Source organism: Canis lupus, chromosome 12 (assembly GCF_003254725.2).
Source record: "Canis lupus dingo isolate Sandy chromosome 12, ASM325472v2, whole genome shotgun sequence".
NCBI lineage: Eukaryota > Metazoa > Chordata > Mammalia > Carnivora > Canidae > Canis > Canis lupus.
In genome coordinates, this window is record NC_064254.1 from 64059875 (window position 1) to 64087794 (window position 27920).

Sequence of the window (27920 nt, forward strand, 5' to 3'; positions counted from 1 at the left end):
AAATGCTAAAAATTTTTGATACAAGGAACAATTACACAATTTATCTTGAAACTTTTTGCTTCTTAAATTGCTATAGAGGAATAACATTTGCAGCAGTGCAATTATTAGTAAAGGTCAAGTTTGGTGAAGATAATTCTTTGAGGGCCCAGAAGGACCAACTTAGGCAGACAAGTTTGGTGCCAGTTCTTTAGGGACCCTAGAGTTTCATAGACTCTTACTAATTGTGGTCGGCACCAAGGTCATTTTGGATTATTGAGCTAAGGTGTGGCAAAGGTAAACAAAGGAAGCAGATGATACGTATTAAAGGTGCTATAAAGTCAACTTCAAAGTGTGCGATGTCACCATAGCCTTATGGAAAATAACGACAGACCAGCCTAGCTGCAACTACTGTGGTTAGGAAGAGGTGCTTTTGAACCAAAGCTTCATACAGATGTTATTTGAAATAGTCATAAACAGTACAGGCTCTGCAAGCAGCTGCTATAGTCATGAGTCAAACCATCTTTGCAGAAAGGGCTTTGTATTCACCCACCCAGTAAACCCTAACCGAACATCTGTGATGTGACAGGTGTGGTTATATGCCATGACAGAAACAGAGAGAATCATACATACGAGTTCCGTAAGGAACGTACTCTCTGAGATAAAAAAAGAACTTACTCCGCGAGAGTAAAAGCCATCAATGATTATAATGAAAGTACAATATAGCAAAACTGTCTTGAATGCTGGACTATTCTGTACCCAGTGCCGAACCATCTAATGGTTTTCAAATAAAAGAAAATATTAGAAAGACCAATGTGTTTATAATGTTAGAGTGGGTTAGAGGATGCAGAAGACTAGGTCGCAGAGGATAGCTGGAAAATGCTCTAAATTGAAAAGATCATGAAGTTTGGGACTGGGATCATGGTCAGTTGAATGGACGACGGTAGATGGACGTCATTCTGGTGAGGTGCAAGCAACACATTTCATATATTTATACGCCATCACTGCTTCCTCCAAAGGATTTACAGTTTATATTGAATTAACAATGTAAAAGTAAGGGTCAAAAAACGAAAACAGTAATAATGTGATAAGACCAGAGAGACAATTACTTAAGAAGTATACATTCACAAAGTTCTGTAGCGTAACTAAAATTGATTCATAATCAGATACACAGTCCACATTGTCTGAAAGACAGCAGGTGAGGAAAAGAAAAGCTTTTTTTTTTTTTTTTTGGCACTAAACAATGAGAGACATTTCTCTTTTCAGGCCCTGTTGAGAGACTATTAGGTAAAATGGTGGCTAACACCTTTCTCAGCTTCCCTGCAATGTGTCCAACAAAGAGTTTTCATGTGGCTGCGTCTTTAGGGTCTTTTAAAGCAAACTCAGGTGTGATGACAAAGGGCTCCTTGACCAGTGATCAGAGGTGGGGCGATGAAGCAAGAGAACCCAGGGATGACTCCCCAGGTTGCCCTGGTGATTCAGGGTTGGTTTTCTACACTTGTACCTATAATCATTTTTTGCCAGGCTTCTTGCTCCTTGCCTGCCTCTGGGTAATCTAATCACCACCAGCTTTGTTTTGTGTTGCAAAGGATAGCAATTTTAAAAACTCTCTCTTGCATTATTAATTTGTTATTTATGAGCCTAGGAAGGTCATTAGATAGTCTTTCTTTGGGGATTAGATATGCCATCAAAAGAAAAGCTACATTTGCTCTTCTCTGCCATTAGATTATAGGAACTCGAATAGCCTTAAAAGAAAATACCAGCAATCTAGAAAATCTCTTTCTTTTATATTTTAACAACTAAACGTGTTGGACTTGAGTGTGATAAAGAGAAGTTGAAAAAAATACTGTGACCTTTGGCTCCTCTAAGTGAGTGAATGTGCAGCTGTGTGCCAAACATGAGTCTCCTGCTGAAACTGAGCCCCTCCTTAAGACACAGACCTCAGTTTGTCAGTTCTCCTGGGGTTTGGGACCGTTATTGCGCAGGTTATTTTGGTTCCCTGTCCTCTGTGCTCTTGCCCAGAATGAGATCCTTCCTTCCTCTGTGAACACCAACCAGTAAGAAAGCCAAACTTTGTAGAGCTCAGCCTGGTTCTGGATGGGCTTCAGAGTTTCTTGACCATGAAGAGTGATCCCAGATGATGAAAATTTACATATTATTCCGAGAGAGCTTGATTCTTTTTTTTTTAAGATTATTTATCTATCTGTCTATCTATCTATTTATTTATTTATTTATTTATTTATTTATTTATTTATTTATTTATGAGAGACAGAGAGAGGCAGAGACACAGGCAGAGGGAGAAGCAGGCTCCATGCAGGGAGCCCAATGCAGGACTTGATCCCTGGCCTCCAGGATCACACCCTGGAACTGAAGGCGGTGCTAAACCGCTAGGCCACCAGGGCTGCCCAGATAGCTTGATTCTATTCTGAGATAGCTTGATTAACTTTCACAGACTCTGTAGTACCCAAAGCCTAAATTTCACAGAATGGAATTGTTATGGCAAAGGTCTCCAGCCTTCGTTGGAGAAATGATCTGCATTCCAGTGGGATGTGAGGGACACTTGGACATTCTGCTCCAGACAGCAGATTGGAGATGGTCCCAAACCGTTATGGTACTATTTAAAACATTGAGGGGGTGGGCCTGGGTCGCTCAGCGATTGAGCGTCTGCCTTTGGCTCAGGGTGTGATCCCGGGGTCCTGGGATCTAGTCCTGCATTGGACTTATGGGGAGCCTGCTTCTCCCTCGGCCTGTGTCTCTGCCTCTCTCTCTCTCTCTCTCATGAATAAATAAATAAAATCTTTTAAAAATAAATAAAAAATAAAACATTGAGGGGCCCAGGATTATGGAGGCTGATTGGACCAGAGAGTGTTACTTTTTATAGAAAGACTTGAAAATATAAAGTAAAATAAAATAAAATAAAGGATGAGTAGATTGATGATCTTGTGCAACCAGTAGATGGCAGAGTTTCTGTGTTAAAAGCTACTACCGTTTGCTGGTGCTCAGTACTTCTGTGAATGTCAGAGTATTCTTTATATAGCTAAAACTCTGAGAATGTTTTAGATTTTTAAAACTTGAATGAATATAGAAAATTATATTTATATCTCCATCCCACTGTGATCATGAAACTCATCTGCGGAGAACTTGAAATTAGTCTCTGACCTGGGGAGTCAGGTGGGTTTCTGTACTCCCATCTCTGCCATTCTTGTTTCTATATTATTTCACGGTTGAGCCTGATAAATATGCTAGCTCAAAGTAACATCTACATGATACCCAGTAAGCTGTTAGCAAGAAATGTTAACTGACATTCATATACACAATTAAAATAACTGGTATTTACTGAGCACCTACTATGTGTCAGTACTAAGCTAATAAGCATTAGTTGATTCTTTTATGAGCATTAGCTAATTTAATTAATTTAATTCAATTCTCACGACTATCTGGTTATCATCCCTATCTTGTAGATGAGGGAGCTGAGGCTTAAAAAAAGTATGTAACTTGCCAAGATCACATAACTAATGGCTAGGCTGGTAGGGCTTGAAATCTGAGTGCACACCACAGCTATATTCCATTTCCTTTTTTAAAAAAATTATTTATTCGAGAGAGAGAGAGAGAGAGAGGCAGAGACACAGGCAGAGGGAGAAGCAGGCTCCATGCAGGGAGCCTGATGCAGGACTCCGTCCAGGGACTCCAGGGTCACACCCTGGGCTGAAGGCGGTGCTAAACCCAGAGCCACCCAGGGATTCCCCCCACATTCCATTTCCTATTCAGCTGAGAAAAATAGAAGTCTGAATACTTTGCTTCTGAAAGAAAAACCCATTCTGTACATCTAAAACCCTTGGTTTCCAAGTAAATATACATGCTTGTTTGTTTTCTGGAGATAGGACAGATTTACATGGCTCTATGGTGACACTGTCATCGTTTGCCCCTTTGTGAGCCTCGGCATAGAAGTCAGACTTCCAGTTCCATTCTCATGACTAATCAGCAGGGCCCATAGTTCTGTCAGCCTCATGGTTTCTCAGAACCATTGTCTCTTCAAATCTGCAGTGAGGGGACTGCACCAGGTCATCTCTAGGGCCTTTGCAAGTCTAGAATGTTCTGCTGGTGTGTGTCCATAATAATAGAGAGCTACCATTTAGCAGTTGCAGCAAAAACAAAACAAAACTAAAACAAAACTACACAATTATTAGTTAGTGAATTAAAAGTTTTCTCTCTTTCTTCATGGCCAGGAAACTTATGTAGCTATACAACTACTGCCTTGATTCAAAAGTGTGGTTCTAGGGCAGCCCGGGTGGCTCAGTGGTTTAGTGCCCCCTTCGGCCTGGGGTGTGATCCGGGAGACCTGGGGTCGAGGCCCACATGGGGCTCCCGGCATGGAGCCTGCTTCTCCCTCTGCCTGTGTCTCTGCCTCTCTCTCTCTCTCTCTGTGTCTCTTATGAATAAATAAATAAAATCTTACAAAAAAAAAAAGTGTGGTTCTAATAGCCGGGGTTTTGAGCTCTCATGAGGAAATCATTCAGTGCAGCTGGAAGTCCCTTGAGTAACTTTGAAATCACAGCTCCAAGGCTTACTGGAACACACTGAGTTCTTTCAGCAGACAATAGATGGCAGCACAGCATCAATTTGTACGCTGTAGTTAAACCGAAACTTTACCTAGTGTCCCATTTTATTTTGCATGAACATTATCTCTGAAGCAAGAATTATTAGATAAAAGGGGGGCCTGGTTGGCTCAGTTGTTAGAGCATGGCGACTCTTGATCTCGAGGTCATGAGTGCAAGCTCCATGTTGGGCATAGAGCCTCCTTAAAAAAAAAAGAATTATCAGACAACGAAACTCATTTAATTGGCTTGATATAAGGCTACGTGTATTAGAATGTGCTTGAGGAACAACTTGATGAAGTAGACCAAATTAGGAAAACTTGAACCAGGTTTATAGGAAGCAAATGAGGTTTATGCTTCAAGAGCCACTCCCAAGCCTTCGGGAGAGGTCCCAACGTTAAAAATTGTGAAAATGTAAAATAACTTGTTTTCTTTTTCTTAAAGAGGGTCCTCCAAATTATATAAGCTTCAAGCCACACAAAGCTTAGATTTGTCTGGAAATAGCCTTGTGGCTTTTAACTTAGGAAAAGCTAGACAATCTTGCCATTATTAATTTTCTACCAGCTTAATCTCCAGGGAAAAGGGCAATCTGGTTTTTAAAACCAAGCCAAATAAAATGGAAACAGGGAGAGTTACTGGATGAGCTGGCAAATATTCCACTTATTTATGAGTCTGAGTAAAGTGAATGACCTAATGCTGAAACTCTTTTCATTTCTGGCAACATATATGCCAAAATAAGGAAAGTACAGATTGTAATTAGCAAATTAATAAATCTCCTCCGCTAAAACTCCAGATCAGTATGGCAGTGTTTGGGGGGATTTCATTTTATTTTGTCTTACTTTTTTTCTTAAGCCAAGAGATATTGTCCTTAATAAGAGACCAGTAGTGACTATTCACAAAGAAAACTGTACTTCCATTTACAAATCTTAACTTTCTCACCAGGGAGCCAAGCTCAGCCTTTCTTATGATTACCTGTAGCCTACTCAGGAGTTAAACGAAAATTTACCCTTAGGAAAAGAAAAATTAGCAACCTTTCCAATTGGCCTTTCCCGTTGCACACACCACTTACTAAGGTTAGCTTGTAGGCCAGGGAGATTTATCATGTCTCACTCCTTGTATAACTATTTTTCAGAATTAATAGTGCCCCCTTAAGGAGCTCCTATGTCCACTAGGCCTTAATACCCTTGAGGGCAGGGAGTGGGTTTGTTGGTCTTATGTACTTTGACAGATGACACAGAGAGATGTCAAAATGCTTGCTGAAAGAATGAAGCTAGATGTTGTTAAAGAGTCACTGTATGGCCTAGGGACCCTCCTGCACGATTCTGGGTCTATTATTTCTGTGTAATAAATTGTGAAGACTGGTTTCAGCAGACAAACTTGCATAATAAGTTTGCTATGAATACAAGTTCCGTGTCTGACACTCTAGAGAGGAACTAGAAATGCTCCTGGGGTGACCTGAGCATCTAGAGTTGGGTGAGAGACTGTCCTGAAGTTGGGCTCTACTTGTGAAACCCTCCCAGCCCACATATCCCGTGGCCTTCTCTAGCTCCTTGATTGAGTCCTGGAGCCAAGTTTGAAATAATGGCACCTGTAACCAGGTACACAGCCATTCTGCCTGTATCTGGGTCAAGAGGGAAGAGAAGTAAGCCAACACGTCATCAGCCTCCTGCCCTCAAGGGAAGGTGAGAGGTTATTGGCTGTACTACAAACACTCAGAATTTCCTGCTTCAGAATATGGATGGAGCAAGCACCACTTCTGGACTATCTATAGTATTCCTCCCTCTATAGTATTCCTCCCCTTCCTCTGGCCATTGAAAAACTGAACCTACCTTCTATTTCTTCTGCAAATTATTAAACCTTGGATTTTTAGTTCTCTTTCCACTTCATTAACATTCTTCACTCAAAGACATTATCCGACTTCAGTATCTTTATTCCAGCCTTAATTCCATGGTTAAGAAATATATCAACCCTTGTATCACTTAGGATGCTCAATTGCAGGTAACAGAGAACACCTAACTCAAAATGGCTTAAAGAATAGAGCATTTATAAAAAATAAAAAAATATAAAAAATAAAAAAGAATAGAGCATTTATTATGTACCATAGTGAGAACTCTAGAACTAGGGCAGGTCTAGGATTTGTTAATCCAGTTGCTCAACAATATATTTGAAGACTCGAACTCTCATATTTCTGTCCCCTTTCTGCTCCATCTATTCTCCTTTGGCTAATGCCACTCATGGTTCCAAAGTGGCTGTCACATTCATCATATGCAGACATGACACTGGCTTGCAGGGTAGAACTAGTTTTGTTTTGTTTTGTTTTAAAGATTTTATTTATTTATTCATGAGAGACACAGACAGAGAGAGGCAGAGACACAGGCAGAGGGAGAAGCAGGCTCCATGCAGGGAGCCTGACGTGGGACTCGACCCTGGGTCTCTAGGATCACACCCTGGGCTGAAGGCAATGCTAAACCGCTGAGCCACCCGGGCTGCCCAAGAACTAGTTTTTTCTGTAAACCTTCTTTTAAGAGAAAGACCTTCCACTGATTCCTTCAGCAGACCCCCTCACATCTCATTTGCACAAGATAACTCAGGCAAAGTACAAATCCTTTAGAGAGACAGACCTAAATCAATCGGGTAATATTAGCAAGAGAGATGTATAGGCCTATACACCAGTTACTGGTGAGGGGAACAGGACACCAGGAATAGACCAGTTACAATCAACTACTGAGCCAGAAGTGAGTGGCTTCCTCTGAGGCATGTGGAGGATGGATATCTGAACAAAATCAGGGTTATTAGTGAATTAAAAGTATGTGGTGGTGGTGAGGTGTCTGGGAGTTTGAATAAAGGAAATGGTTTTGGGTAGGAAACCACCAGGGTGTGCAAAAACACTCTGCCTTCATTGCTTTGCATTTCTTTGGACTCTAATAGATATTAATCCTGGAATGATTCCTGTTCCCTGGCATAGCCTAGATCCCTCTCCTAATGGATTTATTACTTTATTTCCAATGTTCAAGAAATTTACAAATGACTTTTTCTCTTCTCTTAAGAGCAATGACAGCAGAGAAACCAAGAAATCATAAAATGAAGTTGGATTGCCCACCCCTATCTATAAATATCTATAAATCTACCTATCTAGCTCGGATTTTGTTTTCTGCAAGAGGTTTAAAAGAATTCTGTTGACCACATGGTGAGGTCCTCATGGTTTATTCCTAAATGTGTGTGACACTGCCAAATTATCTACAATCCTATGTAGGCTTTGAAAAATGATTCCTCATTTTGGCTAATTGGAAATATACAGACAGAAATGTACCGTTGGGTTTGAGTTTCCAGAGTTCTTAATAGGTTTTTGACATAACCGTTTCCATTCTTTACAGAGCTTTGGAGGTAGTGGTTGGAGGTCATGTGGCTCCAGATTGCCAGACATTTGTACTGCATCGTGAGGAATCCCAGCTCCTTGACACTACCAGTGCGATACCTGGCCCTTTTCCTATGGAACCTGGAATGTTTAAAAAGGTAATGCTTCATCTCCAATATTTGGCTCCCAGGATAAATACTTTAATGAATTAAAATATGGTAAGATAACCCTTGTCTGAAAAACACACACTTAAAAATGTAAATTTTAAAAAAGACATTATATATCAAAGCACCATGATAATAAATAATGAGTCTCAAGGGATGAGTGTGAATCTTTGCTCTATGCTGCCTTTAGATGTTCTTCCTCATTGTCATGGGTGCCTTTTGCCTACCTTTTTTCTTTTTTCACACAGACTGCATTTTAACTCAAAGGCATGCAAAGTAAAATAGGACATCAATATTTGGAATTTCCATAAAAAGCACTTATATTACTTCCTACTGCAAGGATTTTAGAGTTGTTATTATATCAGCAGTTACTCCTTAATATCTAGATGTCTGTCTAGAAAGTTCTGATTTGATTGTATTGTCTTAAAAAAAAGAGCTTCCGCCGAGGTGGGAGATAGAGAAGTGGATGCATGTTACCCATATTCATTCATTCATAAAAGAATATTACTCACGTTCTTGTCTGCAGCAAGAAATACAATGATGCCTTTAGTCATGGTGTGAGAGCTCGTGTAGCTGCCAGGCTTTGAAGGTTGTATAATACATTTCTTGTTACAACCTATTACTTTTTTTTTTTTTTTTTTTTTTTTATTTATGATAGTCACAGAGAGAGAGAGAGAGGCAGAGACACAGGCAGAGGGAGAAGCAGGCTCCATGCACCGGGAGCCCGATGCGGGATTCGATCCCGGGTCTCCAGGATCGCGCCCTGGGCCAAAGGCAGGTGCCAAACCGCTGCGCCACCCAGGGATCCCTACAACCTATTACTATAAGAAATCCTCTCCCACCAAAAAAAAATTTGCCTTGGTAATGCTATATCCAAAAAGTTAATTATTGGGACACCTGGGTGGGCTCAGTGGTTGAGCGTCTGACTTTGGCTCAGGGCGTGATCCTGAGGTCCCAGGATCGAGTCCCACAGGGGGCTCTCTCAACGGAGCCTGCTTCTCTTCCCTCTTCCTATGTCTCTGCCTCTCTCTGTATATCTGTCATGAATAAATAAATAAAATCTAAAAAAAAAAAGTTAATTATTAGTGCAAGATGAAAAGTTCTGGAGATGGGATGCACAACAATGTGAATATACTTAATGCTCCTGAACTGTATACTTAAAAGGACTAAGATGGTAAATTTTATCTTATGTGTATTTTATCACAATTTGGAATAAAAAAATTAATTATCTAGTGATGAAAGCAGTAAAGAAAAAAAAGGACATGATGAGATTGTTAGTTCATATTTTATATTTTATTAGAACATGATAAAAGTGGGTAGGGAAATTCAATAGAGAAGCTTTGTAACTCAAAACAGCATAATATCAATCAAAGTGCCAGAAATATAAAATTAACTTTTGTAAAACATTGAAGTAAGAATCAAATTTAAATTTCAAAAGTTAAATAAGCTGGCTTTCTGTATTTTATGCTTATATTCAGGCTAATTTCACATTTTAGCCTTCTATCTTTATAATAGTTTATAACTGTAAATTAAACCTAATAAATCCAGTCACTGGTCCTAGCTAGAGTTTCAGGTTGTTTACTACATTTGTCTTTTAATAACTTAAAATAAAAATAATTTTGTCAGTATCAAGCCATTAACTATCCCACGATGTTAACTCAAGTCCAGGAGAAAATGGGTGGCAACATTCAGTGTTGGGCACAAAACAAACCCCCTGAGAGCGATGACCAAGAAGGGTGTATGGGAAGGGCCCTTCTCCCAGATTCACAGCCCAAAGACAGGCCTATCTTCTTCCTGGTGATGGTATGCCACGTAGACATGGTCTCTCCACCCTTGCTTGTTCTCCCAGGGTGCAGTCAGGGAGCCCCGGACACTGGGGAGCCGATGGGGAGAGGCCCCCAGGCCAACGCAGAGCGTTCAGTACTGGGAGGGTGGGCAGGGACAGGGAGGCTTGCTGCCAGAAACAGGTGAACTGGGAACCCGAGGTAGCAGGGAGCCAGAGCAGATAGAGAAAGGCAAGAAGGTGAAGGAGGAAGCAAGCAGAAACCGTCATTCTGGCTACACTGTCTCTGAGTGTCACCTGAGGTGGGGTCAGCCAGGCACCGCCTGTGACTCTACTCTTATCACACCTTCCCCCTAAGCAATGGCCAAATACCCACAACAGGAAGGTTTGGCGCTAAAGTCCACTTCTGGGTCTGCCTATTGTCTCTCTTCCTCACTCTCTGCCTCTCTCCCTCCATCTCCTTGCCCCCTCTCCCCCTCCACCATCCCTCTTTCTTATTCCTGCTCTCTCTGGGCTCTGGCTCTCTTGGTCTTTCTCATCTACATATTCTACTAGGCCTGGACAAAAGGAACAGACTTTCTCTTTCCTGCTGATGTGTTCTCAACTTTGTCACTTGAGATCATGGCTGAGAAGAGTTAAGTGGATTATTCTTAAAAAGTGCAAGACATCCCCCCACACTGACCTGGCCAGTCTCATTAAGAAACAAAAGTTAACTCCACTTAGATTCTGGGTGGTCCATACCTACTGTGAGTGCCTGTGTGCCAGGGCACTTCTCACACTTACCAAAGTACCCTGCTCTTAGTCTGCTCTGCAATGAGCCTGGTCACTTCCTTCGAGAATCAGCACATTTATTAGGCTGGGACATCAGGACTGCCCTTGGCATCTTCCCCAGGCAGAAGGCCATAAATTCTTCTTAAGATTCTTAAGTTGACCTAGCCCTCTTGGTTATATGTATTTATTCAAATGAGTGTTTTAATTTCTATTTGCATTAAAGTTAAGCAAATTGCCTTTCCCCAAACAGCCAGAATCTATTCATTCTCTTTATTTGTTCTGTACATTTTATTATTGCATTTGTTTATTTAACATGCTGTTAAAATTCCTTAGACATTCTTTAGAGATGACAATACTATATTAAATCCTTCAATTAATATAAGATGACATTTACTATACCTGCTTGTGTAAACGGAAATATGGATTTATAATTACAAAGACAGTATCACCTCTCAAATGCATATATACATCAGGTAGAGAAAAAAAGCTATAACAAAAATCAAAATAGAATATTACTAGAATTCAAATCTTAGTTGGGAAAAATCACCAGGGATTTTATATTTATTTACAGAACAATCTTTCCTTTAAACGACCACATTAAAAAAATAATAATAATAAATGACCACATAAAATCTTTAGTGCATTTGAAAGCAGAAGATATGTTTATGTAAAATGTTTATATTTCTAACAAACCATTTTTTCGTGTTAGAGAAAAGCATAAGGAAGTGGTATCATTAAATGAAAACATATATTCTGTATATAAGTGACAATCATGTTGAGTCATTCTTTGCATATAAGAGAGAATTTACATTGTAGGTTCTTAAGTGTTTTGTTATATTTATGTACTTACATTTATCATGTCATATTTTATGCTTACTTCATTTCATAAGTGAAGATGTCTTAATTCCACTACATGGAAGTATTTCTGGGACATGAAAGAACACTCTTTATTAAATTAAAGCATTTCTTTAAAAACAAGTAGAACAAGATACTGAGCAATGTAATGTTAATTAAAATCAGTATCTTCAAAGAAAGCAATTACCTTAATGAGAATTTCTATGATTTCTAGTACAAAAATCATTTAATCCCTTTTCAGTCATACTCACTTATTTTGATCTAGAAAATTCTATGTGACTATAGTGATTATAAGTAAAATTTTAATCATTTTGGAAACAAGTTCAAACAAGTAAAATGGAATAAACAGGTATAGTAATTATTTGATTAATTCAAGCAAAAAACTATTGTACTTTAACCATTTGGATTCTCTCATTCTTGACCTGGATAAAGCCTCTATTCCCCATTATCTTTAAGTGTGTTTGCATGTGTACTTTTTTTTTTAAAGATTTATTTATTTATTTATTTATTTATTTATTTATTTATTTATGACAGAGAGAGAAGCAGAGTGTGTCACAGGCAGAGGGAGAAGCAGGCTCCATGCCGGGAGCCCGACGTGGGACTCGATTCCAGGACTCCAGGATCACACCCTGGGCCAAAGGCAGGCGCTAAACCGCTGTGCCACCCAGGGATCCTGCATGTGTACTTTTTAAAAGAAAAAATAAGGGATCCCTGGATGGCTCAGCAGTTTAGCACCGCCTTTAGCCCAGGGTGTAATCCTAGAGACCCGGGATCGAGTCCCACATCAGGCTCCCTGCATGGAGCCTGCTTCTCCCTCTGCCTATGTCTCTGTCTCTGTCTCTCTCTCTCATGAATAAATAAATAAAATCTTTAAAAAAAAAAGAAAAAAGAAAAAATAAGTCCCTGACCCCCTCAAAAAAAGAGGGTAACTATAATCTATAGAGGAGAATCGGTGTTTTTCCTTCAGAAGTCACTTGTATAGATTTTAATCTTGTTGATGTTTCTCTGCCCCATCATTCAGGAAACACATGTGAATCTCTGATCTCACTCTTTGAGATTGGAATGCTCCCAAATCATTGAAACAGACAGGTATCTGCTTTAGTCTCAGCTATCTCAGAGATGGTTCTACCACAATCACTTTTGACAGCTTTTATTGCCTAACTCATCTTAAAATGGTTAAGGTGGAGCATCTTCCAGTTTCCAGCCTGGTTATTCTAGTTTAGTCAAAAAGTGTAACAATCCAATTTAACAAGCATTGGTTATGGTAGAAAAGAAGAAAAAGCCATTTTCTAACATTTTCATTTCCATGCTGGTTCACCACTTTGAGAGGTGATGCCCCATTTTCCTGTCTACCCCATTATTTCTCCTCTCTCTCTCTCTCTCTCTCTTTCTCTCTAGCTGCTCCACATGGGTCCACTGATGTTTCTCTGAATGCTCAACTCCCAGCCTTACTTCATTTCTTAGGCCAGACCAAGTTCAAAATATGAATACTCAAGACCTCAGACTTGTTCACTCCACTCCCATCCTGCTTTATCCCACAGAACATTGTATTGTGTCTTGTCCACTGTTGGGTTAGCCTAAGACACAGTATGTAAACATTGATCACTGGGCTCTCACATTTTGTCTCGAGACACCCCAGCTGCTAATCTTACCAAGGACAGTTCTAATATCATCATGCAAAAAGTAGGACCTTCCAAATCCTAAAGTCTAACTTCCAACCCTCACCCTGAGACATTTACTAAGGTTAGACCATCTCTATCATGATTTAAAGGACTTACAAGTATTATCCATCCATTCCAACGCTACATTTCACCTTCCTATTGGCACTTAACCTAAAATCACCTGTTCCATCGGTGTTGTGAATAGAAACTGCTGAGCCCTTGGGCCTTCCTTGTCCTAAATGTCTGCTATCATCACCAGCCAGATCTTACTATCATTCCATCCCACCTTGACCTGGGACCAGTCATATCCGCGCAGGTAGGTCTACTGCCCAGCTTCAATCTCTTACCCTTACCAGACCATCTTAAGAGTCTCTCTGTGTTCTATCAGTACTGATCTAAAAATTTATATATACTGTTAGAAAACAAAATTAAAGATAGAGAACGATGTGTATAGCATATTACATTTTGTGCAAAAGGAGATTAGAAATTAATGTCTTTGTAGGTTCATTAAGAAAATATAAAAGGTCAGGGGTCACCTGGGTGGCTCAGTTAGGCGTCTGCCTTCAGCTCAGGTCATGATCCCAGGGGCCTGGAATCAAGTCCCACATTGAGCTCCCTGCTTAGCAAGGAGTCTGCTTCTCCCTCTCCCTCTGCCTCTGTCCCTCCCTACAACTGTGCTCTCTCGGGAACACTCTCTCTCTCCCCCTCTCTCAAATTAATAAATAAATAATCTTAAAAAATATAGAAGGATAGAAGTAAAACTAATTACCTGTGTTAGGGGTGGGGGGAATGAGCAGATAGGGGACATGTTCAGGAGAGACTTCTTGCTGTATACTTACTTTCTCATATTTTGAATTTTGAGCTATGTGAAGGTGTTACGTATTCAAAAAAATTTTAAGCAGAGGAATGAATAGGTATGATTTAAGTTATGTGATTAAAGTTAAATTACAATGGTTTAGGTATACGTGTAATTTTTATGATTCTCTGATTTGTTGTAATCTGAGGGACTACTGTCTGAGGGACTGTCTGAGGAACTACTGTTCCCACATGTCCTTAGTGGGTCATTCTACTCCCTTTGCAGATATTTCTTTCCATGCCTACCAAGTCTTTCCACGTTTTGTCTACTCGTCCTTTAGGGTCTTACTCAAACAGCTCTTCCTTTGTGATGTCGGCCTCAGAAAAGTTGTTTATTTTCCTCATTATTGCTGCCATTTACCTTGGACGTCATACCCCAAACTCAGCACTCACCATACCATACTAATTTTACAAGTCTCCTTCTTTACTGGACTAGGAGGCCCCAAGGACCAGACTGTATTCATGTGGCTGGAACATTAGCTACGCATTTTGCATGAATGAAATGTTGTATATTTACCATAAACAGCAATAGAAAACAATGCTATTGCGAAGGTGCCGCATGTCAGTTAGTTCTAGTACAAATTTCATTTTTACTTAAGCTTTCAAAAGTAGAGCAGGAAAGCTCACCAAACACATGTGTTATATGTACATAAATAGGCCACATGTGGGCAGCAGAAAGAGAATGTGGCCATTTCCAGAGCATGCCTCCACCTTCTCCTTCAGCACTTGAGCTGTGGAGTTGCAAAGATCAAGGTTGAGCTGGGTGGCATAGAAAGCACTTCTTTGTCTCTGAAAAAGCCTGGTATTATTGGGTGCAGCTGGAGCTGCCTTTACCACATAGATTTCATAGCTTGGCCATTCTATAGGCTAGAGAATGTTGCTTTGTATCCTAAGTAAGGCATTACAAACAGCAGGATATGGTATACCAGCTGTTCTTCTCGCCAGAGTTAAATGTGGGGCCTTATATGAAAAAAATCGATTGCCTATGTATAGCTAGCTTTGGAAAAATCAGGGTATCTCTGTGGTACCACGCATTTGAAGGTATCATGGTCACCAGGATGCAGCAGGAAATAGTGAGTAGTTTGTTTTTCTTTTACGTCAAATATATGTGTTGTCTTCCTTTGAGGTAATGACTGTGGATGCTGTTTGTTCACATATATAAAAATAAACATATAAATATATATTAGCCAGTCCATTTCCTGTCCTAATCCAAACTAGAAGGCTTTGACTGTGATAGGCAGGTAGGGTTTTCAGGGCTTTTAAAAAATGTGATAATATATCTATTTTTCTGCTTGGTGCAAAAACTTTCTGATAGTCTGAAACATACAAAACAAAGACTTAAATTCTCTCATCACCTCTGAAGTTAGCTAGTTTGGTGTGCATCTTTTCAGAATTTTTTCTTAGGCATTTATGTAAACAGAGTTAGTCCATTTGTGCTTTTCCTACCAAAAGAGATCATACACTGCATATAAGTCTCTAACTTGTTTTTTAACTTATCAACCTTTATGATCATCTTTTCTTTTTTTTTTTAATTTTTATTTATTTATGATAGTCACAGAGAGAGAAAGAGAGAGAGGCAGAGACATAGGCAGAGGGAGAAGCAGGCTCCATGCACCGGGAGCCCGATGTGAGATTCGATCCCGGGTCTCCAGGATCGCACCCTGGGCCAAAGGCAGGCGCCAAACCGCTGCGCCACCCAGGGATCCCTATGATCATCTTTTCAAGCTAGTACTATAAATATGCCTTTGAATTGCTACAGAGTATTTTATATGTATAACAGAATATAATATTACATAATAGGTATACTGTTATATAGTTTACCAATCTTTATTTTTGGACATTTAAGTTATTGCCACTTTTTTTAAAAGTAAATTCTACCCCCAATATGGGGCTCAAACTCATGACCCTGAGATCAAAAGTTGCACGCTCTATTGACTAAGCCAACCAGGCACACAAACCTCCACTTTCTTACTTCTAACAACAAAACTGTTTCTATGGGATTTTTTGGTTAGTATTTGTGTGTTATAAATTCCCTCGTAACAGAATTACTGAGTTAAAACACACTTATTTCTAAATGTTAAAGATGATAATATCTTTATTATCAAATTGCCCATAAAAAGTTTTTATCAATCTAAGCTCCCAACCAAAGTGAATGAATGTGCCTATTCTTCTACCACTTTATAAATGTTATATATAATCAGTCTTCTTCTTTTGCCCATCTGTTGGCATCTCATTGTTTAAATTTGCAGTTCTTCAATTAAAAAAGAGGTTGAGCTCTTTTTTTGCTTATTGTCCATTTCTATTTCTTTGGTGAATTATCTTTTCATGCTCTTTGATCATTTTTGTATTGGATTGGTTATCCTGCTGAAGATATTGTGATAAAGTAAATAATCATTGGTATCCAGAATTGATAAAAATTGTGTTCTTGTATGGGGCATTTTAATCTTTGTGTATCTTCTTCTTTTTCAACAATGTAGTGTTCTGTCATCCAACCAGGATTTAAATTTGTTGCGTTTGTGGGGGTGGGGGTTTTGTGTGGGAGGAGCTATTAAGTGGTGAAAAACCAAAATGCCTTTCTGCCTTTATTGGAGAGGGGCTATCAGGATTGGGACTTCTGAAATATTTTCTGGTCACACATGCAATGGAATTAAATGAAGGTCTCAGAAGAGTAACTGAAATACCCTTTCCTTTCATTCATTCTAGTTCTGCTTCTGTATATCTTTCAGTCTCTTGTGCAATTAAATTTCTTGCACTTGCTATTTAAAGTATTGAATTGTCTCAGACTCAAAGCATAGAGGACTGAAAACATTTAAATTAATGTTCTCTGGGATTCTGTTTTCAGCTCTAGTCAAGACAAATCCATTTCCTTCAAGAATATTGGGTGGTTAAAAAAAAAAAAAAAAGAATACTGGGTGGTGACCAGTATGTGCAGCTTGCTGTAAGGAATCACTAATGATTGTAAAGCCTGGGGCATATACAAAGCTCTGCATAAGTACTAATTACTATTATTGGTCTCTGACATCCTTAAATTTTAAGCTGAATTCCTACCACCTAATGCAGTACAGGGGGAAATTAAAGCTCTTGTGACATCATCCCCATAATAAAGAGGAGTCCCTGGCCAGTGATGCTCATTTGTTTTCGTGAGGACATTTAGAGAGGATCATATCATCATTTTGACTGAAGAGATGAAAAATTGGGGATTTATCTTCTTTTGAATCGATGAAGAGTCTTTCCCTAATCATAGTAGGTCAAAAATCCTTCATTGGGGATCCCTTCTTTTGCTAAGAACAAAGGCTTCTGGCTGCACTCTGAACACATTTGGGCCAGTTGGAACCATCTGTGGCTGCGTATGTAGCTCTGGACTCCACTTCTCTGCTCCACTTCTGCAATACTTATTATTCTCTCCTGAGGAAAATCTGAAGACTGGTCCCATCCAGAGCCTCGATGGGGGGTCGGACCTGCTGCGGCTGTGGCTGTGGCAGGTGCAATGCATGTGCCACTACTCGGAGCACGAGTATTGAGTATCGGAATAGGTGGCCTGACTCCCGGAGTAGATGTGAAAACTCCAGAAACAGGGACTATGATCGGGATCTTGAGGTAAGTCCTTGCTGAGGGAATCCTTCTGAGTCACTGATTTGTGCGGTGTCTCTTTAATAATGTTTGAGTATGAAGTCTGTGATTGTGAATCAGTATCTATTACTGTTATGCAGGACTAATGCCATTCTAGGCTCATATATTTGCAAGTATCCTGGGTACTATTCATTAATATATTCACTTAGATAACTTTTTATTTATCTTAGGGTTGAACAGCGGTTGGTTAGAGCTTAACCAGCAAAGGAAATGCCTGTGAAGGTAGCTCCTGCTGGGTACTGTTCTCTGAGACTTAGTCCTCTCTCTCCTGTAGCCTTTTCAGAACTTCAGTGCCGGGAAAGCAGCAAGCTACCTTATCTTCTCTCAAAGGCCACTTTCCTTTGGATTGGGTTCATTTGCAGTATGCCAAGTTCTTATTTGAATCAGATATTAATAAATCTCATAAAGGTGCTTTGAGAAGTGCAAGGATTAGCTTAAGATTCCAGATTAACATCTCAGAATTGCTTTTTATGTACCTGATTTGACAGGAGATGTCTTAAGATTGAAAGGTCAGTCAAGGTCAACCCTGATCTTACTCATTATGCCCAGTTCCTGTTTGTAAAAGCCAGTGTGTTGTTTTAGTATTAAATCTTTTGTGCTACTTTGTAAGATGTGGGGTGGCCATCACCACCAACCTGAGCTCTCCTTTGATGCTTATTTATCCTTCTCTTGTTCACCTACAATATTATATATTTGCTTTGTTTTCACATGATGGCTTTGAAGCTTTTGGAATGGAATGCGTGGAATGTGTATGTCAGACTAGTTTTTGTGATGTGCCCTAAGAAAAGCATGCCCTGGACACTTCTGATCTATTGTGTTTCTTCAGGGTACTGATTATAGTATAACCCATAATTTAATGAAGTAGGTAATAGCTTTAAATATATATATGCATATGCGTTTGTATGATATATATATATGTATGTATATATATGTATTTTTGTGTGTTCCACACAGTACTTTTGAAGAACATTTAATGCTGAAGTGACAGTTGAAAGTAGAGTAAAACATTTGAAGTTGGCAGTTTGCTGACCACATCCGTCAGATGGACCCTTATAGCTCTTCCTTATTTTAAGACAAGAGGCAAGGGACTAGTATATTAATTATTCTGTGTTTATGCCCATGATGATTGATTTGACTATCATTTCTTCTTAGTAAAGCTTTGACTTCTCTCTGTCATTTCACCTGATGACTTTCTCTTCTGGAAGCATCAAATACCACATATAGAGAGAGAAAAAATTCGCTATGCATAGATTTGTGTCCTTTGCTAATTATTGATTCATTATCAGCTACCAGGGGATATTTTTAATGACTTCTCACCAGCAACATGGAAGAAAATGTTCAGAGGGGGAAACAAAGATTGATGACTGGAGGACAAACAGACAGCCCTAACTGAAATGCTTAGAGCATTTGGGCACTATGTCATTTGGAGAGATCTCTGCGATTATGACACATGCAGCCTAAAAAAGAAAAAAGAAAGAAAGGAAGAAAAAGAATCTCTCCAAGGAAACCTGCATCATCTCAGGAAACATTGGACCATCTAATTGAATTCCCTGCAGATTTTGAATGAAGGTCTTAGAAACCTGAACGGGCTATTCGCCAAGATGGTCCCAATAACAACCCTAAATGATGAGTTTTTCACCCATTTGGTTGTTTTATTAGATTATTTTTTAAAAGATTTTATTTATTTATTCATAGAGACACAGAGAAAGAGAGAGAGGCAGAGACACAGGCAGAGGGAGAAGCAGGCCCCATGTAGGGAGCCCGACGTGGGACTCGATCCCGGGTCTCCAGGATCATACTCCAGGCTGCAGGCAGCACTAAACCGCTGCACCAGGGGGGCTGCCCGTTTTATTAGAATCATAAAATGAAGAATGACTAACTTAGAAAATGAGGGACGTTGGGACTGTTTGGCATGGATGCTAAAACTCCCCTTAAGCCTCTCCCCGCTTGTGATGCTATCATTCACACCAGCACAGAGGACTTAGCCTTTGGATTCTCTCATAAATTTTGCCTAAAATAGCTAGTCAGAATGTTAGAATACTTGTAGGTTTTAGCAATTAAGTGAAGTTCCACCAAAAAGTATATGTTAATTCAAAATGCTGAATTTTTTTGGGACGCCTGGGTGGTTCAGCAGTTGAGCATCTGCCTTCGGCCCAGGGCGTGATCCTGGAGACCCAGGATCGAGTCCCACATCGGGCTCCCTGCATGGAGCCTGCTTCTCCCTCTGCCTATGTCTCTGCCTCTCTCTCTTTGTCTCTCATGAATAAATAAATAAAATCTTTAAAATAATTGCTGAATTTTTTCAGGTATTTTATAAAATGGCAATACATGTTATAACAATGACAAAGACCCATTAAAAACCCCTCTTTGATTTTTTTTTTCCTCTTTGATTTTCTGCTTTAAACCTGTAATAGTCTGAACTGGCTACGGCAATCTATTAAGTATCTGTGATTGCGAAAAATTATGCCTGACCAACATCTGTCCATCTCTAAAACTGATTAAAGAGTATCTCATTTGTGATGTTTCCCTACATTCTCAGCCGATATCATCTGACATCTCCCATGTTCTCAAGGAATTCCGTAATATCCCAAGTGATTTTCTCCATATTATTATTCAGAAGCCTATGTCTTCATCACTAGCATTCTCTAGGGCAGGACATTCCCATCTCATTGACACCTCATGCGGTACCTGACATTTAGAAGACACTCAACACATGGAAATGCAATGACTCGAAAAGTGAACTAGACAGCCTTGAATGTGGCTGAGAGACCAGAGCTCTGACTTGGGCCCTTCTTTAGACCAGCCACGTTAGCTTTGGTAGGTTATTTACCCTGCCCGGGTCCCAGCTTTTATATTTGTAAATTAGAAGACAGGAGCTGGATTAGCTAGTGCTCTGTGGAACCTTAGGGATGCGCTAAGGTGCCTCAGAGGCTGTGACAGGGAGAAAGGGCTGGATGGAAAAGTGGATGGGAGAGGAACTGAGGCTTCATGCCAGGTCCTCACTAGGAAGCTCACTTCTCTGTTTTCTACATATGCCTGAATCCCTGTGCAATTTCTTTTGCATTAAATGTTCTTCTGCTGGAAAAAAAAAATCACGATAACAACTTGAGACTAGATTACATATAATGTTCCTCCACCTCCAGTATCTTTTTATGTAAAAATTGTATTAACTCATCTCATTATCATGGCTTTTTCTTTCTTTTTTTATTTTTAAGATTTTATTTATTTATTCATGAGAGACATAGAGAGAGAGAGAGGCAGAGACACAGGCAGAGGGAGAAGCAGGCTCCATTCAGGGAGCCCACCATGGGCCATGGGACTCGATCCTGGGGCTCCAGGATCATGTCCTGGGCCAAAGGCGGTGCTAAACCGCTGAGCCACCCGGACTGCCCGCCCGTCATGGCCTTTTCAAAGAAATTTTACATCACATTGCTCTCATTAGCTCCTTATTTGTATGCACCCCCGACACACACACAAGTCTTCTCTGCCCTGTATTTTACCTAGCAGACTTGTCTGTTACATCTTATAGTTATGTTTTAAACCTGAAATTAGCTGATTGTCCCTACTGAACTTTCTTTAGTTTGTACAATTGATCTTACATTTAATGAATTATTTTGAGTTTTATTCCAATCTCTATGAGCAAAATAGTGACCATGAATATCTCGTTTCACCTACAAATCAGGTAAAGGCATTCTCAATTTACTTCCTTCTGGTCATTTAAAAAGTCAGTGAATAAAATGATACCAATGTTGGAATGTTCCATGTGGATGGGGGGGGCAATAGTTGAATAACTGATAGTTTGAGTAAAATGATAGTTTGACCTTTCTGGGCTGCTATGAGTTGCTATGAGTTCTGATCTTGCTATGAGTTGTCTTCTCTGCCTTCACTGTTGTTTGTTGGTTTGGTTTTGTTTTTTTAAAGTAAGCTCTAGACCCAGTGTAGGGCTTGAACTCCTATCCTTCTGAGATCAAGAGTTGTATGCTCCACCAACTGAACCAGCCAGGCACCTCTCTACTTAATTAAAAAAATATATATATTTAAGATATCAAATATTTCCAAGTTTGTGAGTAAATATTCATTGGTGGTCATCCAAAGTACTAAACGGAGCATCATATATTTTCACAGCATAAATAGTAATGAAGGAATTACTAGGTAGATTACAGGAGAAAAGGAAACAAGCACTAGAAGGTCAAAGTATACAAAATAAGGAAAGAGACTCAATACCCATGTACTCAGCATTCATTCAAAGCTCACTAAAAGTCCCTAGTGCTTCTGCAATTTTAGTGCTAACATTCTACCAGTGGCTTAAGCTTTGTTCCTTATGTTTGGTACATGTGCTATTTATTTATTCATTTCATGCTTGTTAATGAGGTACCTTGGGAGTTTCTCCTTTCAGTGAAAAATGGAAGGAAATGAAAGGGGAATTGTTGGGAGTACACTGACTAACTCAGTCACACAAATTGCCAACAACTTACCCTAAAATAAGCCTAAGAGGAATGACAAACAAATTTTATTTAAGACTAAAAAATAAGCAGTATATCAGTTACATTTGGTACCATGTTCTATCTTACAATTCGGAAAGGCATCAGAATCAGGGTGGTAGTTGAACTCATGAGAAGATAAATCAAAGTACCATATGTTTGGTTAGAGAGAATGGTACAGAGAGGAATCTTAGGAAGTTGAACTTTCTTTAAGAATAAATATGGGGTGGAGGGGGCGAGGGAATGCCTGGGTGGCTCAGGGGTTGAGCATCTGCCTTTGGCTCAGAGCATAATCCCAGAGTTCCAGGATCAAGTCCCACATCGGATTCCCTGCATGGAGCCTGCTTCTCCCTCTACCTGTGTCTCTGCCTCTCCCTCTCTGTCTCTGTCTCTGTCTCTCTCTGTCTTTCATGAATAAATAAATAAAATCTTAAAAAATAAAAAGAATAAATGTGAGGGGAGGGGTGGCACCTGGGTGGCTCAGTCAGTTAAGCATCTGCCTTTGGCTCAGGTCTTAATTCCAGGGTCCTGGGATTGAGTCCCATTCAGGCTCCCTGCTTGGTGGGGAGCCTGCTTCTCCCTCTCCCTTTGCTGCTCCCCCTGCTTGTGAGCCCTCTCTCTCTCTGTCAAATAATAAATAAAATCTTAAAAAAAAAAAGAATTAATGTAGGTAGCGGTCCAATCTTTAAATACAGACAGAGGAAGTGTTGTAAGTCCTTGAGCAAAGAAGCATTCATGATGAATGAAATATTTCAGAGGTAGTGTCACTGATATTCTTGGTGTGATGGAAAGGTGGGGTTTAGGGAAATAAAAAACTTATCATAGAGGGGGACTAGAGTCTCAGAAATTGCCCAAAACACGTTAAAACAGTATGGGTTTGTATTAAGGTAGAAACTTCTACCTGAATGGGCTGAGGTCAAGAAATTTGTTGATAGATTATATATAGGAACAAAAGTGGATGGAATAAAAAGATTCTAAGGTTTTTAGTTTAGGAGGCTTTTAAAAAATAATGTTTCTGGTGGCAAGTGAAATTCTTCAGAAAGGAAGACTGCTTGCAAAAAAAAATCAATTTATTCTTTTTAGAAAATATCGATTGAAGTAGTAACTTGAAAACCAGGTAGAAAGTTTTAGAGTAACAGAACAAACAGTATAAAGAAATAGCCATGAAATACCATCAGACCAAATTAGAGACTGAAAATTTTCCATGTTTCTTGTTTTCTTTCTTTCTTTTCTTTCTCTCTCTTCTTTTTCTTTCTTTCTTCTTTCTTTCTCCCTTCCTTTCTTTTGTAAATTGACATCAAAACTCACTTGGCAGCAAAATCTGACCTGAATTCTTTTTTTTTTTTTTGACCTGAATTCTTATGAGGCCATTTATTGTCTTTAATTATCCCAGTTAGCACGAATTGTCATACGTTTTTGCTGTAGATATTAATGTATTATCGTATATATGCATATCATCTTTCCCAAATCTGAAGATTTTTACTTTTAAAATACTTCCAGCCCCAGTAATTATGTATTATATTATATCATATATATTGTATTATATAATAATAATCATAAGGGACTATGGTCCTGTAGTAAGTTTAGAGAAAGAGTGCCAGTGAGGGACTTTACAGAATCCTACATAACTGAGAGTTGTCTCTAAGTGTTGAATAAATGAGAGATTTAATGAATGTTTAACCTGAAAAAGAGAAACATAAAGCTCACACAAGGAGAAAGTAAAAGAGGGAAGTCAAGAAGTAGGTAAGTTGAAGCAGATAAAGGATTTGGAAAAGAAAAAAAAAGGATATGAAGGATATGGTTAAATTTGTGCAATTCTTTTTTTTTAATTTATTTATTTATGATAGTCACAGAGAGAGAGAGAGAGGCAGAGACACAGGCAGAGGGAGAAGCAGGCTCCATGCACCGGGAGCCCGACGTGGGATTCGATCCCGGGTCTCCAGGATCGCGCCCTGGGCCAAAGGCAGGCGCCAAACTGCTGCGCCACCCAGGGATCCCCAAATTTGTGCAATTCTTGAAGGTTACAGGAGTCTAGAGACCTGGGCACTGGGAACTAGAGAGGGAGGCTGAGGTTCATTTACTGGTTGAAGGAGAGGCAAAGCCCAGAAGGGGGAATGTTAGAGATGGCCAGTAGCAGCCCAGAGGGCAGGGCTGCCCGCTAAGATCAGACAAGCTAGGCTCTAGTTTTAGAAGCAGAGAAGAGGATAAAGGAGAAGAGAATACTAAAAATGTTTCAGAACTAAGGAATCCTTCTGGGGGCGCAAACTGGTTAAGTAACATAGATCTTCGGACAGGTGGAGGGGACAAGCTTTGGAGGGGAGCAGAGATACATCTTTCCAAACTAAGAAAGTATCCAAATGTAAGGTTGACACAAGAAGAAATTCATACAGGGAGCTTCTACTTTTCTTTGCAGAGAAAGAAATAAAGTTACTACCCCCAAAAATGGGTCTGGGGAAGAACTGATGATTGAGAAGAGGGTGGTTTGGGAGTGTGGAGAAGAGTAAGGAGTAGCCACCAACTAAAGTAAGACAGGAAGTCAACAGGGAACCAATGGCTGCCCTAAAGGCCAGGATGAGTTAAACACCGTAACTCTACAGTCCACCTGTGTGCAAAGGACTGTTGGGCCATGGTTGTCTTGTTGTTCAATGCCGTCTGACATTTCCCAAACCACAAGAATGAGATCTCTTTTCCTCTCCCAGTAGACATGTAGATGCACACAACATGATCCTTTGTCATTAGTTTTCCCCAAAACAATGAGCGAGTAGTAACCAGAGGACTATGATCATAACTGCAACAGTCTCCTCGTGGGTCCCCCTGGCTCTGGCTCTTGTACTCTTTCCCCTACACATCTCTCTGCACAGAGCAGCAGAGTCATCTTCTAAAGGCATGAATCAGATCCTACCACTTCTTTGCAACTCTCCAATGGCTTCTCATCACACTTAGAAAAGAAATCTCCAGTTTCCATGTGGCCTTATGGGCCTTGCGTGAACTGCCTCCTGCCCCTGCCTAACTCAGACTCTCCTCCCTGCTGTGCCCCAGCCACACCAGAGCAGTACCTTGGCATACAGGACTCTTTCCTGCCTTGAGATGTTGACTCTCCTCACTCAGTTGGCCCGGAATGCACTTCCCCCAGTCCTCATGGGACTGATTCTTCCTTCTCCTTTATACCTTAGCTTAAATGTTACCTCTGCACAAAGGCCATTCAGTTATGATCACCTCAACCTACATGAATTATCTGCAGAGTGCTAGTACTATATATTTTCCTGCTCATTTCTTTACTCATTTATTGTCTTTCTTCCTCACAATGTAAACTCCATGAAACAAAGATTTTTGTCTCTTGTTCACTGTCGTATCCCCATTCCTAGCACAATGGCAGGTATATACTAGGTGCTCAATAAGTGATGAATGAATGAATAAATTTTTCTACCTTTTTCAACTTAATTTCCATCGTTATTTTTTTCTCAATGTGTGCTTAATACTTAGTAGGTATTATACAATCCAATTTTCTTAATTTGATTTGCTTTATTAATTTTAGTTTGACACAGTAAGTACAGCACATTGTTTCTCTTTTCTACAGTTCTGCAACCGTTGGGATTATCATGCCTGTGATGTTTCCTAGGGAGCTGAGTCCAAAACCTGTTTTGTTCCCTTGTGACACAACCTTCTCATTTTCTGCCCCAATTAATAGCATTAAAAGGGAAAAAAATCTTTCTTTGTAGCCATTTCATACGCAGAAAGTCAATGTTTTGTCAGGAACCAGTTTGGCAACAAACAGCTTTGGCAACTCTGCCTCAAGGCCTCCAGAGTCTACCCTACACAAGGACAGTAAGCCCTGGCCTGTGCTGGAAGTGGGGGAGTGGGTGCAGCCCCTCTGCAAGAGCACTCAGGCTGCCAGGCTAGTCCTGGACTTCTCCTTAGTGACAGGGAGCTTCCCTTTGGCCCTGAGATGATGGTGTAGCCTCTCTCTCCCGTCTGTCCAGCCACAGCCTGGTAAACACAATGCTCTGTGATACACCCAGAGAAATTGAACTGACTGCTAGGTAAAGAGTTAAATAAGAAATAAAAATGAGGTAATTCTGCATTATTGCAAAGATGAGTCTAGGAGCAGGAAACCAAAAAGCAAGTATATCATCATAAAAATGAAATAGGGTGGATCTCTCTCCTTAGACCACCTTTCTCAAAGTGATTGATGCAGTTTTGCTGGGTTCTCACACAGTATAATTAATATGTGTCACTCCTAAAGGGACATATTACCTGCCTGTACCATGAAGCCTCTTTATATTTAGCACTGTGCAATTATTAATTAGCTCATGCATGAGTCCCTGAGTTAGTGTCATTATCTCTGCTTTGCAAACAAGGAAAAGCAAGGGTGTTGGTGCCTAGACTCCAAACAGTGTGTTGCTGGGTACAGTGAAGAATGTTGGAGGGGTCCCTGGGTGGCTCAGTTGCTTAAGCATCTGACTTTGGCTCAGGTATTTCGAAATCCTGGGATTGAGCCCAGGGGCTCACGCTCAGAAGGGAGTCTGCTTGACTCTCCCCTCTCCCTTCCCCCCACAACTTATGCTCACTCTCTCTCTCTTTCAAATAAATAAATTAAATCTTTTTAAAAAAAGAATCTTGGAATTCCTCATTCTCAGACTGAATTTGGGTTTCCTGAACTGTGGAATCAATGTACTGGATTATTGAAGACGGCCAAATGGAAATGCTCCAAATACATGTTGTTCTTGCAGTATTTTGGCTTCACCCTTGTGCTTTTCCACATGAAAGGACACTGCTCTCTCTGCTTGGCATCACTGGAAGCTGGATGCAAGGGACTGGCAAGAAAGGAGGAGTGAGGGGTGATGACATGGAAGGGAAATGTATCGTATGATTTCTGGTCTTTATTTTTATTTTTTATTTTTTATTTTTTTTATTTCTGGTCTTTAGAGAGAAGTTACCTGAACTAAGCTTCTGGAGGATGTCCATGAAGTCTGAAAGATAGGTTGCTCATCACAGAGCAAGGCTAATCTGATGCAAATTGGCCTCCCCTTCCAGAGTGTTTCTGGTAAATCCTACAAGCAAAGAACAGACAAATCTTATCCTTAAAGGAAGTATCCCAGGATCAGAATGATAGAACATAAATGTGTGGATCTTCTTTGCAGACATTTCATAGGTACCTGCCTTGTCTGTCAATAGGTAACGCTAGCCTGGTTTCTGCCTTCAAACTTCTATGGGATCATGCCCATTTTAGTCTTCTCTATAAATTATTTGAAGGACCCCAGAAACATCTGCACCAGATCAGTAAAGAAGTACCTGGGGCTTCATTTCTGGAACATCACATCCCAAGAGTCCTCCTAGGGGAGTGCTGGGCATGATCTCTTGAATGCAAGTTACTCTCCTAAGAAGTCGACAGTGCTGACAGCCTGGTGACTCATGGGTTGTGAGGGGTGTGGCTCAGCTGGAAGTAAAGAGGCAGCCTCTGGCCTATTTCAGTTCTCCAAGCCTCCCCCCTCCCAAAACATGTTTCCTCCCTATTGTGCCCTGCTTATGCCAGGCACTCAAAAAAGAAAAAGAGCCCTGTTTATTTGCAGGCCGTGAACAAAAAGGATAGAACAAAATTAGATAATAAGATAGATAAAAAAAAGATAGAATCTTTCACCCCCTATTTATGATCTTTGGTCTGATTTAGGGAGAGAGTTTAATAGTAAGTATCAAAACTTTTTTTTTTTTTTTTTAAATGAAGCAAGCTTTATTCCCAATGTGGGGCTTGAACTCATGACTCCAAGATCACAAGTCCCAAACTCTGCCAGCCAGG

The 27920-nt window shown here is 40.0% G+C and overlaps 1 protein-coding gene across 1 annotated transcript in view; it reads left to right on the forward strand.

Moving 5' to 3' along the window:
* CRYBG1 (crystallin beta-gamma domain containing 1) overlaps nt 1–27920 on the forward strand; it is a 200362-nt gene that overhangs the window by 75002 nt on the left and 97440 nt on the right. The window contains exon 2 of the mRNA XM_049092426.1: nt 7946–8084. Within this exon, the coding sequence (XP_048948383.1) occupies nt 7946–8084 (139 nt within the window). The remainder of the gene's footprint in view (nt 1–7945; nt 8085–27920) is intronic.